We start from the raw sequence: 13344 nt of genomic DNA, 5'->3' as shown, positions 1-13344 counted from the left end.
TCTTTTAGGAACATGACAGCCATGCGGAACAGTTATTTTTCCGTCAGGCGGTGTGCAGGCCAGCTGACAGACAGACAGTGACTGTTGACTTAAGGAGAGGGCAGTGGCCGTTAATCACAGACCAAGGGAAAGAGGAAATTATACTCATCAGTGCAGTGGCAGTATGACACTTTTGAGTCACGCTACAGCAGCAATTAAAAAGTGGCTCGGCATGATGAGGACTAAAAGCTAGATGTTCTGAGGGAGCAGTGGGGGGGTTGTATTTATTATACACAATGTTCCATATCTGTGTGCAAACTGAGCTAAGCCAGAGGAAAAAGATGAGCGGTTCACGGTTAGCTGAGGTGTGAGCTGATCCATGAGTAAAAGTAAAAGAGGTAAGAGGGGAAAGCAACATAACATGGCAAAGCCAAAACTAAAAGAAAAGCAAAGGAAGTGGACCAATGTTTGAGCGGCGGGAACAGGGGATTTCTATACAGCAGCAATTGGGATTTATGATGAAGGATGAAGAGACAGAAAGAGAGAACAGCAGGATAAGAGAAAGAAATCCACACATAAACATGGTTTACCTCACTAGAGGCATAAGAAAACACCACACGTATCCACACAGACACACACATGCATGTTTTGTTGGCTGCTAATTTAGGAATGCACAGAATTCACACACATGCTCGGTCTGTAGCTCTGCCTGGCGCACACACAAACAGACATTTACAACTAATCTACTTGCTCCCTCTGCTAAGTCTGAAAACAAACACGGCAGTCACACACCTGTTGCCAAGGAACAGCAATGCTCGCTTGATCGACTCTGAAATGCAGAGAAAGTCAGGGGAGGAGAAGAGAGGCCTCAGGCCAAGACATGTCATTCACCATCTGAAAGTCCCACACACTGGTTCACCCCTGACATTAGGTCAGTAGCAAATGTGTAGATATTGGCTGAAAGCACACAAACTGTATAACTTGTGCATTTTTAAACTGATGAGACACACTAAAGATATATTAGGTAACGAGTTTGGCCGGGGCTGCTAGACTGTAAACTCCCCAAACCAAATAAAGTGTAGGACAGATCTTGCCGTCAGACAGCCCTTTCCAACAGGAAACTGAGGCCATGAAATCCATCTCTATTCTTAGCCACCAGACTCCTTTGACAAAAACAGCGGCCTATTTTTAGTTGGCTACAATAGGTCTAACCGCTGCCCCCGTCAACAGCAGAAAATTGCTTAACTTCTGTGCCGGTACTCCTGCCTGGAAGGTGTTCCGACCGCCATCTACTATAGGTAATACACTGAAAAAAAATCTGAGCTATCCCTTTAAGGGATCATAAAAGTGGCAACAATTCCTTATCTGTGGACCATGAATATTTGTGCCAAGTTTCATGGTGATCCATCCAATATGTCTGAGACACTTTTATGATCATGATGAGGGATAGCTCAGACTTTTTTTTTTTTAAAGGTCCAATGTGTAGGAATTTCTCCCATCTAGCGTTGAGATCATATATCGCAATCAACTCTCTCGCACCACGCAGTTCAAAGTACGTATTACAGCTACGGTGGCCTTCACGCTTCAAAAAGCCGGTCTCTTGAGCTTTTCAATATCCTTTTTCTTTTTCTGGGCGAAGAAGAAGACTCCTGTTCCTGAAATTTGGATTTTGAATACGTGTGGTCCTCCATGTTTCCTTCTTCAAACTTACCGGGGCCGGGAAGCAGCGATACACATTAGCAGCATTAGCAGCACTTTAGAGTTTATCATGTGACAGCGAAAACGCAAAAGGCGGAACAGTATGTCCTGTATGTCCCTTACCGGCTAACGTATTTCAAGATGGCGCATGAATATGGAGCGTTTACCCCAGTTCATGTGAATGCAAATGTAAAATTTCAAGCCAAAAGGAATACTGGTAATTGATGGTGGTGGTAAATATTCATGAAAAAGGACAAGTTTGTGAACGGGCAACACAGATTTTGATAATGAACAACTAAACACGTTACACACTGGACCTTTAAGGAAAACATGGGGAAAAAAAGTTAGAGGATCAGTAGGATTTATCCTGGATGCCTGTATAACATTTCATGGACCGACAGTCTTCCTTTCATACACTTGATAAATGTGTTACATGATATATTAGTATGTTAATCTATTTATAATCAAATACATAAGAAATACAACCTTCCAATTTTACACATTTTGTAGGTGTAGTTGCCAGTCCATGTTAAGTATTGACGGATGGAAATTGCATCCGTCAATGTGCAGTAAAATCATACACATGAGCAGCATGAACATAAGTGCTTCCCTGTTAGTGAAAAGAATAGACATCACATCTTCTATCTGAGTTGTTACATCCCAGCTGGAACCATGACATCCTGGGATTAAATTCAGTGGACACTTTGCATGTCACAACCTGAATTGCCTTAGGTTTAGAATTATTATTGAAATGAAGCAACAGGGTTCAGAAGCCACTGTTTTTGCACATGCTGTTCTCTCATCACTGCCCTGCACCTCCATCAGCCTCACACCTCATCTCATTTAAATTCTGTACCCTTCAAGAGCAGCTGAAGGAGTTTCACATTATTCACTTGCAGGTAAACCTTCTTAGATGTGACTGTGGACAGGATTCTGGATAATTGTTTCTCAAAAAGTTTTGCTCCAAATCCTGGAGCTTTGGCAGGGATATTACAGGGAACTGTGTGGTTTGTATCCACATAGAGTATAATCCAAAGTATTGTCAAGTCCAGTATCCAATTAACGCAAGTTTCTATTTACACAAACAGCCATTGGTGGCCAACAACTATCCAGCTAACCAGCAGACAGCAATCAGGGTGCCACACATGCAGTATACACACATAAACACACCACACACAGTGGTCATATTGTTTATATATATATATATATATGGGTCATGACATATTGTCATTTGTCACACAGATGTCAGAAGGCATCAGAGAATAACATGAACAATTGTAGGCTACTGTTTCTATAGTAACACTTGGTAACAATTGGGTAACATACATTTAAGATAAACAATAGTGGACATAATCCTCATAGATAAACATGGGGTCCTGTTTTAGTGATTATCAACTACACCAAATCTCTTCGTCAGGGTTCAACGCTAAGGTTTTTTTTTCACTTGTCCGGTCAGACAAGTAAAAAAAAATTCTACTTGCCCAAAGTCAATTTTTACTGACCCCTATACCATTTTTTTTTTTTCGAGGACAAACGTCAAAAAAAGTTTGAAAAAAAAAACGTCAGAAAATATTGAACAAAAATGTTAAACTCAAAACATAAAAAAAAAAAAATACGGTTGAATACGTGAAATACGGTCAAAAAGTTTCAAAATGTAAACAAAAATGTTTAAAAAAAAAAAAAAAAGACAAACGTTGAAAGCACCAAAAATGTGGAAAAAAACTCTCAAAAGCATCAGGCGCCAACTCAATTCTTGATTGGCTAACAGCACATTCAAATCAAATGAATATGACACAATGATGCCTGAACGGGCAAGTGGGATGTTGTTTACTTGACCGATGTGGCATTTTACCTGCCATATATATATATATATACACAATATATTTTCCTGTTCACACTGGAGCTGCGAAATCCCGTGTATCTCTTCTGCAGCACTCACCGAATGTAAAACATGAGCTGTTGTATGTTAAGCTTTTCTTTAGTGGGAGTTTTTTTTTTTAATGAGTGTGACAGCATCCACTTAGGAAAGTGTTTTGTCTGCAAGGCTTTAGAGCAGAACGTTTCTGCTGCACTGGTTTCTAGACTGAAAGCATGTGTCCTGATGCTACAGCGCACCGCGCACAAAACAACATTGCTCACTTTGGTAAATATAAATAGAGATTTTTTTCAGACCCCATATTCTAAACATAACATACTAGGAAGGTGTTGCTGAAAAGAATATGGCTTAGTTTTTTTGATTATGACTCACAATCAGACAACTTTTTGGACTCAAGAAACAAAAGAAAATTCTAACCAGTTGATGATCCATGCAGAAGACATGACAATAAAAGAGCAGCATTGTTCTTGTATTGCAGGGTGGGCATTTAGCCTGTTACAGTAAAGTATAATAAAGAAATGTAAAATCAGACATTTTATTCCACCATAACCCTGTTTATATGCTAGATGCTCGTAAAATGTTTGGACAAGCAACATAGGTTAGATTTTAACTACCATACTACCTTACAGAACTTCTCTGTTACTCAGAGGGACAGTATCAGACTGGCTCTGCTGACTGGCTTCTACTTCATGTTCCACGAGCTCGGTCTGCTTGGAAAAACTGATTTTAGTTTTAGTGCACCTGAATCCTGGAACAAATTACAACACTTTGTTAAAATCAACTCAATTGTGCCTCTTGGACAATTTAGAAATCTGGTTTTAAACCTGCAAACTTGTAATTGCTTTACATAGTTGTACTTACTTTTGCATCCTTATTACCCTAATTTAATTATCAAATCATGTTCCAATTCAGAAAGTTTTGTTTTCTTTCTATATTTTTTATGATTGTATTTTCTGTCTTTGTAATTTCACTCGATGACATTGAAAATGAGGGTCGCCCCTCAATGATCTTGAGGATAAATAAAGGTTGAATGAATGCTTTATTGTTCATATTTCTCTTTTATTGTTAAAAGAGAAAAGGCTTTGAGGACTAATAGTTGTATTTGGCAAACGTAACGCTATCAATGGAAACTAGTTTGTCCCAGGTTGCCAGAGTTAACTTCCCAAATTCAACACAGAGCAGAACAGAGCCACTATCGTTAGCCTGACCTGTGATATAGCATTGTAGCATCCAGGACAGCTCCCACACAGTGGATGTTCCCGTCCTGAACCTGGCTTTTCCATCACTGTCAGCAGTAAGCCAGTTATCTGGGCATGCCGATGTTTGCAGCTTACCCTACAGCAGATAAGTATTAGTTACAGTTACTAAGCTATGATTGGACAATCGTTGTTTAGGAGAAGAGTTTAGCGAATGCAAATCACTTGTCTTTTTTAAATTTACGTCTGCACGTCAGTTTTACAGATTTGTAGTTTCGTACCTTGACTGTGATTTTACTTAATACCCCTTTAATCCAGCATGTAATGCTTGGTATGCACTGAATACAACATCCCATAAATGCTGGAAGAATCAAACTGATCTGCATTATACTCAACAGCACCTGTCTTCTTCTTGTTTTACCTTGTGTATGAAGTACAGTATATGGAATGAAGATGCATATCACAGAAATATTCCCTCACTTTGTCTCAGCAGCACTTTGGCACACAACAGCAGCGAAGAAGAACTTCAACAAGTGCATCTCACTTCTGTTCTCTCTCTGTTCATTGTCAGCTCTCAGTTTTCTATCAGGGCAATATTTGAAATCTTTCTTCAGCTACATATATCATGGTGCATCTTTTTCCCTATTATGGCCTGTGATCGCTTCATTTTTCTGTTTCCTTCCTCCCGCTCTTCTCTCTTCCTCGCTTTCTCACGACTCTCCCTTCCTCTGGCCAACATACACAACCTCAGACAGCCTGCACTCGCTTAAGGAATGAGAATTACGTCCAGCCTGTTTATTCAGTGGAGGTAGCCTGTGTGACGACTCTTCCACAAGAGCTATGTTTGACATTTGGCTTAAAGCAGACGGAGATATCACAGTAGACTTGTACAAACGCACAACCTAATGACCATTTACATCACCAGAATCTTAGGACTGCTTAACCCAAGTTAAAAGCATACTTTATTCATTTTCAACCAGCTGTGTATCATAAAACTGTTAGTAGTATGTGTCAATGAACTATGGTAAACTTACCTCCAGCTTACCAGTGCCCAGATCTCCGAGCACGGAGATCTGGGCGCACGCATCTCACAGACCGAACTCAGATTAAACTGTAAAACTAGACAGCGCTCATCAAATATAGACAAAGATTCTGTTCCTGTATTGCCTATTTCCAACTTAAAATGTTTTCAGAAACATATTTTAGTGCACTCTTTGGCAGTACTACAAGAGTTTGTAAACAGGAAGTGGGCGCCATACTGTGTAAAAATAGGCACCTCTAAACACTCAGATGAATCTATAAAACTAGGCCGCGCTGATCAAATATAAACCAAGATTCTGTTATAGAGTATTGCATTTCTCTTGCCTAAAATTTTTTAGGAATCATGTTTCAGCTACAAGATTGTTTGTTACCAGCCGGCTGCTATAATAATTCTGTGATGTGCTCGCATTACACCCACCAGCGCCTTGTCTCTGTTTTCTCTGGCCATGTCACAACAATTTCAAAAATGTTTCTGCCATTCTACTGCATAAAGACCCACTTCCCTGCAGCAAAATGCTTCTTTAAGCACCAGCTACATGATTTCTGTAAGTAGCAATCGATCTCGGCAGCACTCAGCTTCCACTCAAAACACTTTGGCAGCTTCACAGTCACTGAAAAGTTTGGAGGGGCTTCTCCCAAAATGAACAGCTAAACGTAGCTCAGCGCAAATTCTTTCAGGAAGACCTACTAAATAATCAGTCTCTCCTAAAGCGAATCAGTGCTTGAGGCGCTCTCCTTCTGATAATCCAATCAGGAACGGCCAAAGATTCCATAGGCCAATCACAGCGTCACAACACTGTTTTAAAAGCACTTTCTCTCCCTGTGCTATCAGCTGTCATTTCAGAAAGGGGTCGTGTTGTCAGTCGGACGGCTGTATGGCGCTCGTTCCCTTGCTGTTTTGTACTGTGCTCTGCTGTCACGCTATGTCGGATTTCGAGTCTGATCCCGCATCTGACCCAGGTCCGGATCTCTTCTCATCGCAAATCCAGCGTCTTCGGACGGCGTCCGCATTAGCTCTCGCCTGGCCTCTCTGCCTGTTCCCGTTTCGGCCGGCGCGGCGTCGGAAAGAATCATCCTGCAGCTTCGGGATCGAGGTATCGCGGCAGCTCCGGGCTTATCTTCTCCGGAGCTCCGCGAGCTGGCTGCCCAGGTCGGATGCATCTCACCGGTTCCCCCGCTTCCTGCTCCCGCGGCGGCTCGCGGTCGGAAGGCGAAGGCGGACGCCCCTCCTCGTGCCCCACCGAAGAGGCGCGGTGCGGGTTCCCTCAGCCTGGCGGCTGCTGCGGCCATGCCGAGTGGGTCATCTGACACGGCTCTGATTCTCGGTTCTCTTCAATCCCTGGTCGGCTCTCTTCAGTCCATGGACGCAAGGCTGCAGTCCATTGCACGCTCGCCCGCTTTCCTCGGGTCCTCAACCGCCTCTACCGCTGTGACCTCCATGTCTCTGCCGGCGCAAGGGTTTTCTCAGCCGGTCCCTACAGCCCCCGAAGAAGCCGACTTTTCCCTGGCCACCTCTGCTCCGGCCCCGTTCATAGGTAGGCCATATATTCCCGCTGCCGCCAACATTTCTGGGCGCCTGCGGGCAAAAATCGGAAAAAGGACATAAACCTGGTGAGCCTAATTCTGCCTTCCCCGGGATGCGATAAAAATCTGGTGTCTGGGGACGGGTTTTCAGCAGTGTTCAAGTCCGCGGATCCCAGGTTGTGCAAGGAGCTGTCCATCGGGCAGTTCTTGGTTGCTTTCGGGTTGTTTCAGGACGTTATTTGCTCTGTGTACTCGGGTAGGAGGCCGGAACTGGACTCCTACTTAGCGCTGATTGGGGATCTGAATTTGAAGTATGGAAGGAACGTGTTCTTTCAATACCACAAGGCGTTCTCCAGCAAGGCTGTGTTGCATCTTGCGCGGTCCAACGTCCGGGTGGACTGGTCCCTGGTGGATCTCGAGCTCCTCGTGATGCTCGTGGGCGGCGCGCAGGTCATTGCATGCTCCGCCTGTGGCGCTCCGGGCCACATGGCCGCCCTTTACCCCATGGCAGTGTTTCGCCCGGGCCCCGGTGCCACCTCTCAGCCCCCTCGCCGCAGTTCCCTGGCCGGCGTACCTTCCCGCGGACGCCAGGTTTCTCAGAATTACAATCCTCCCGTTTGCAATAACTTTAATGATGGTGTCTGTTCTTTTCCCAGTTGTATTTTTCTTCATGTCTGCAGCGCTTGCCGGGATGCACACCCCCGCTCGGTCTGACCCCGGCGGGGGGGGCACCTCGGGCTGCCCGGCGGTAGCCTCGGCCCAAATCAAAGATATAATGACTGTTCACCCATCCACTCCATTAAATCTCCGTAATTTTGCAAATGAGTTGGCCTTTCATCCTGACTCTGTGTTTGTGGATCACCTGCTCTCCAGGCTTTCTCAGGGTTTTAGAGTGGGCGTGTGCGACGTTCCTTCCGTCTTGTTCGTCGCGAGGAATCTCCTTTCTGCAGTCTCCAACCCCGCAACCGTTTCTGCTGCTGGAGTCGGAGGTCGATAAGGGGTACGTCATCGGTCCCTTTAGCTCGTCTCCGTTCGCCGTTTTTCACGTCAGTCCCATCGGCGTGGCTACTAGGATGTATTCTGGGAAGAAACGCCTAATCTTTGATTTATCAGTGCTGCATAACGGGCCTGTCGCGAGCATCAATAGTCTCATTCCGGCCGCCCCTTTTTCTCTGCATTATGCCACTGTGGATAACGCCATTAGACTGATCAAGCTGGCGGGGGTTGGCACCTGGCTCTCCAAGGCAGACTCCAATCACTGACGCATTTAAAATAGTGCCCATTCACCCTTCGCAGTGGCCCCTCTTCGGTGTTAGGTGGAACTCTAAGTTCTATTTCGGGGTGCGTTTAACCTTCGGCTGCCGCAGCAGCCCATGCATTTTCAACCACGTTTCCGAGGCCCTGTGCTGGATCCTGCTTAACAGGGTAAGGGTGCCCTCGGTGCTTCATTTGCTGGACGACTTTCTTCTTGTAGACCCCCCCCCGACGATGGCTCCGGCGCGTCCCTGGGCAAACTGCAGCGCTGTTTTGGGTACCTCGGCATCCCCCTGTCCAAGGCGAAAACCATCAGCCCCGCCACATGCTTGGATTTTCTCGGCATTACTTTAGATTCTGTAAGCATGAAGCGTCTCTCCCGCTCGATAAATTGATGCGCGTTCGCAGCATCGCTGCGTCCCACTCTTCCGCCGTTTCCATCTCTAAACGTGAGTTGCTCTCCCTTCTCGGGCATCTCAATTTTGCCATGCGCATAATCCCGCAGGGGCGCTCTGGACACAGCGTCCTCCATCTCTCAACTTTTATGATGAGTTGGTGCATTCTTCTGACTCTCTGCGGTTTTTGACCGACGCTGCCCCTTCCGCGGGTTTTGGGGGATTTTTTCAAGACCAGTGGTTCGCAGGCCACTGGCCTCCCAATTTTTCCCAGTCCGATTCTTCAGCCCTGCATGAGATCCACCCCATTGCCGACGCTGCCGCGTCTGGGGCATCACTGGAAGCGCAAACGCATCTCAGTCATGTGTGATAACCAAGCAGTTGTCAGTATAATCAATAGAGGGCGCTCATCGTGTAGCAAAATCATGCTGTTCATGAGAAGCATCACATGGTCCGCGGTTATGAATAATTTCATCATCACCGCCCGTCATGTCCCCGGGCATTTTAACAATGTGGCTGATGCGCTGTCTCGTTTTCACTTTCAGACCTTTCGAAGCCTCTGCCCGTCAGCCAGCCCCGTCCCGGTAGAGCTTCCCTCTCTTCAAGAGCTAGCGCTGCATTAAATCTAAACCCCTTGCAACATTATCTAGATTCTTCTAGGATGTACATGAGGAAAGGTCTAGCGGCTTCCACTCTTAAAACCTATGATTTTGCCTGGCATACTTTTTCTTTATTTTGTGTAATCATTTGTGTACCTCTTAGACCAGTTCTTGTTAAAAGCATTTGTGCCTTCATATGTTATTGTACCGATACTCGCAACTTCAAGGTGCAGTATACTCGTGGGTTGATTGCAGGTATCCAGTTTCACATAAAATGTTACGATCCATCGTTTCCAAGCCTCCTTTCTAATCAGTCTATAAAATTGCTGTTGAAAGGCATCTCTAAAGCTCACCCTTCTTCCCCCGACCTCAGGCAGCTTATCACTCTGGGTATTCTACATAAACTAGTGTCGACAATCAGGATAGGGTTTTTTCCCCTTACTTAGACACACTTCTGGAGTCTGTTTTCCTCTGATCTGGCCTTTCACGCTAATCATTACTGCTTACATCTTAAGCATTCTAAATGCGGAGGAGCTTGCTCAGTAGTTGTCGCCCGCACAAATACGCTATTTTGCCCATTCAAATCCATGTTAAATTATTTTACAGCAAGGCCTTCTACTAACTCCCTCGCGCCTCTGTTCATTATTTCGGGGGAATTGTCCCTTGTCTAAAGGGTGGTTTAAGCAACATCTGGAAGCAGTTCTCCTCAAATCTGGCATTTCACGGCAGCATTATTCAGGGCATTCATTCAGGATAGGGGCTGCAACCACGACGGCCAATCAAGGAATGTCTCGGAACTCGCTGCAAAGGCTGGGTCAGTGGTCTTCTTCGGCTTACTCTGCATACATTCGTCCTGACGTCAACGTAGTCCTCACTAATCAACGATCCCTAAAGCCGTAATCCGGTAAGCTTGGTATAACCTGTGGCGGTGTTTTTATTGGGCCACGGGTGGCATGTCTCACATCCATGAGCAATCCCGTTCATGTCGAACTAGAGATATAAGTGTAATGGTAAAAAGAAGATGGTTTATGTTTACTGCTTCATTGCGTAAACGGCGGAGATGCCTTGTTTCCTTCATGTTTACCGGCCGAGTTGCCATAACAGCATATAACCGGTTGTGGTGTAATTCTTCAGATAGGGTTCACTTCGACGGGAATTTTCTGTTCATATAGTACTTAAAATTGATAGCCTAAATCAATAGATTTAATTAAAACTATACGGGAGCTATGTGTCATTCATGTACCAGGCTGAGTTGCGTACAGGCGGAGATGCCGTGTTTTACCGGCCTGAGTTGCCGATGACCGAAATACGGACAATATTTTGCATGCTGTTTCGGTACGGATCACTGTTTTTGCTTTTCTGTTTCAGATCCATGCCACACAGAGGTAAGCCACATATTTTATAAATAAAATCGTATTTAATTTTCGTGTGTACTATTTCCTTCATGTTCCAATTTCAGTCACGTTTTGGGGGGTTACATCATGGTTCCCTACCCTTATATTAAATGTATTAATATATCAACTGTATTAATACAAATGTATTAATATAACGATGGCGTTCAATCTCCAATACTATGTTCAAATGATGCTCTTGTTCAAATAAAACATTTTGCATATCTGCAAACAGTCTCTCCTGATTGAAATGTAGCTCAGCGCAAATTCTTTCAGGAAGACCTAATAAATAATCAGTCTCTCCTAAAGCAAATCAGCGCTTGAGGCGCTCTCCTTCTGATAATCCAATCAGGAGCGGCCAAAGATTCCATAGGCCAATCACAGCGGCACAACACTGTTTTAAAAGCACTTTCTCTCCCTGTGCTATCAGCTGTCATTTCAGAAAGGCGTCGTCACTCCTCCTCCCCTTCCACCTCCCGTCCTAGTGATTCTACGGCTGTCGCTCCAGTACCTCCTCGGTCTGGTCTTCCGGCCCTTCCCCACCGCCACCGGTGTCTGGATTCCATCAAGGGGTTACATCATGGTTCCCTACCCCTATATTAAATGTATTAATATATCAACTGTATTAATACAAATGTATTAATATAACGATGGAGTTCAATCTCCAATACTATGTTCAAATTATGCTCTTGTTCAAATAAAACATTTTGCATATCTGCAAACGGTCTCTCCTGATTGAATTAATTAATGTCCCCACTTCAGAGGCATGAGTTTGTTGTTGCGGTTTTTGTTTCAAAGTCTTACAAAAAATGTCAAAGCAGCAGCCTAATCAGTTCTTAGTAGTTCCTAACTTTTTGGCAGTAATTGATGTGGTGAAGGCACAGTCTTGCACTGACAAATCTAGAATGAGAGCGCTCCAAGCACTACAATCAAGTACACCTGTCAAACAAAGATTGTACACATCTAATATGTAAGCCTATGTGAATAACTAATATTCGGGATCACTAGCACCCACCGCGAGACTCACGAACACCAACAATCAGCCTAGTCATCCAAGGAAAATCATTTAGGCTAAAGTAAAGAACAGGATGAAAGATGTAATGGAAAGCACTACATACCCTACAAAGCTGAGCATAGTTAACTCTGGGAATTCAGAAATGTACAAAGCTAACTCTTCCTCCACTCTTCTCTTATTTACCGATATGTGTCCCTCAGGTGTCTGACAAGTGAAGTCATCGGTCTCCTCGGTCGCAAATATCAAAAATGTCACATAACCTATTCGCCAACTGACCCAGACTAGAACAGACCCGATCCAACTCGGTCCAATCACGCCAAAGTCATATTCATAATCAGCTCGACAGACCCTCGCCTTTATTAACAACAATGCACATTTGGTATAAAAAGCAGCGTTGCACACATGCATTCCAACTTTCTTACCTTTCTCCACAGCGGTGACCCCCATGGACGGCTGACCCAGGCTGGCCTTCGTCTCCCATTTGCCCTCGTCGGGGTGGTACATCTCCACGGACGCCAGCGGGGTCTGCTGCTGGTTCATGCCCCCGAGCACCATCACCTGGCCCCCCAAGGCCACGGCCGAGGCCCCCGCCCGCGCAGTGGGCAGCGGCGGCAGCTGGCTCCACGTCTGGCTCTCCACATCCAGGACCTCGACGCTGTCCAGGGGCGCACCCGTCTCGCTGCAGCCCCCCAGCACGTAGAGCAGGCCTTCCTGGTAGACGGGAGTGCAGTAGACGCGGCGCTGCGACATGGGGGGGAACGGCTCCCAGTACAGGGACTTGACAGGACTCACCGCCATCTCCTGCACAGGCATGTCTCCAGGACAGAGAGGAGGGGACACAGCATCACACACCACGCCAGGGAGGAGGAAGAGGAAGAGGCAGAGGGTGGAGTGAGGGGGGGTGGGGGTGGGAGGCTCGCAAAGGTGTAACAAAACTGAGCGAGAGCAGAAGAAACAAGCGGAGGAAGCTTGTTTCTGTCTGTTTGAGTGACCGCCTGAACCCCTGCGTCCACAGAGGGAAAGAGACAAGGGAAAAGTGAAAGATGAATAGAAGGAGGGGGGTGAAGAAGACAGGGATGCAAGTGTGTGAAAGATGGACAGAAAAGGGAAAAAGAAAGAGCGAGTGAATGAGGAGAGTGTCTAACTCACTCCTCAGCCAGATGTCACGACTCTCTCTTTATTCAAATGTTTTATTCATCTGGCTGTTGGTGTTTTCGAGCAGCGAAGCCATCTGCCCTTCGATTCTCTCTATTCCTTTCTCTCCGGCCCTCTTCTCTCCTTCACTGCATCCTGCTGGGAGGTTATTTTGGTTAAAGTTTTGGCTTGAGTGATATTCCTGGGCAAAAAAAAAAGAAAAAAAAGCTTGAAGAGGGTGT

The 13344-nt window shown here is 45.4% G+C and overlaps 1 protein-coding gene across 1 annotated transcript in view; it reads right to left on the bottom strand.

Moving 5' to 3' along the window:
• The window catches only part of klhdc8b (kelch domain containing 8B), a 138428-nt gene extending 125291 nt beyond the window's left edge, over positions 1-13137 (bottom strand). The window contains exon 1 of the mRNA XM_078254309.1: positions 12391-13137. Coding sequence (XP_078110435.1) covers positions 12391-12781 — 391 coding nt within the window. The 5' untranslated portion in view covers positions 12782-13137. The remainder of the gene's footprint in view (positions 1-12390) is intronic.
• Between the last annotated feature and the right edge of the window lie 207 nt (positions 13138-13344).

This window comes from Sander vitreus, chromosome 7 (genome assembly GCF_031162955.1).
Source record: "Sander vitreus isolate 19-12246 chromosome 7, sanVit1, whole genome shotgun sequence".
Taxonomy (NCBI): Eukaryota; Metazoa; Chordata; class Actinopteri; order Perciformes; family Percidae; genus Sander; species Sander vitreus.
The sequence above is the reverse complement of the archived record's forward strand: the minus strand, read 5'-3'. Positions and strand labels throughout refer to the sequence as shown.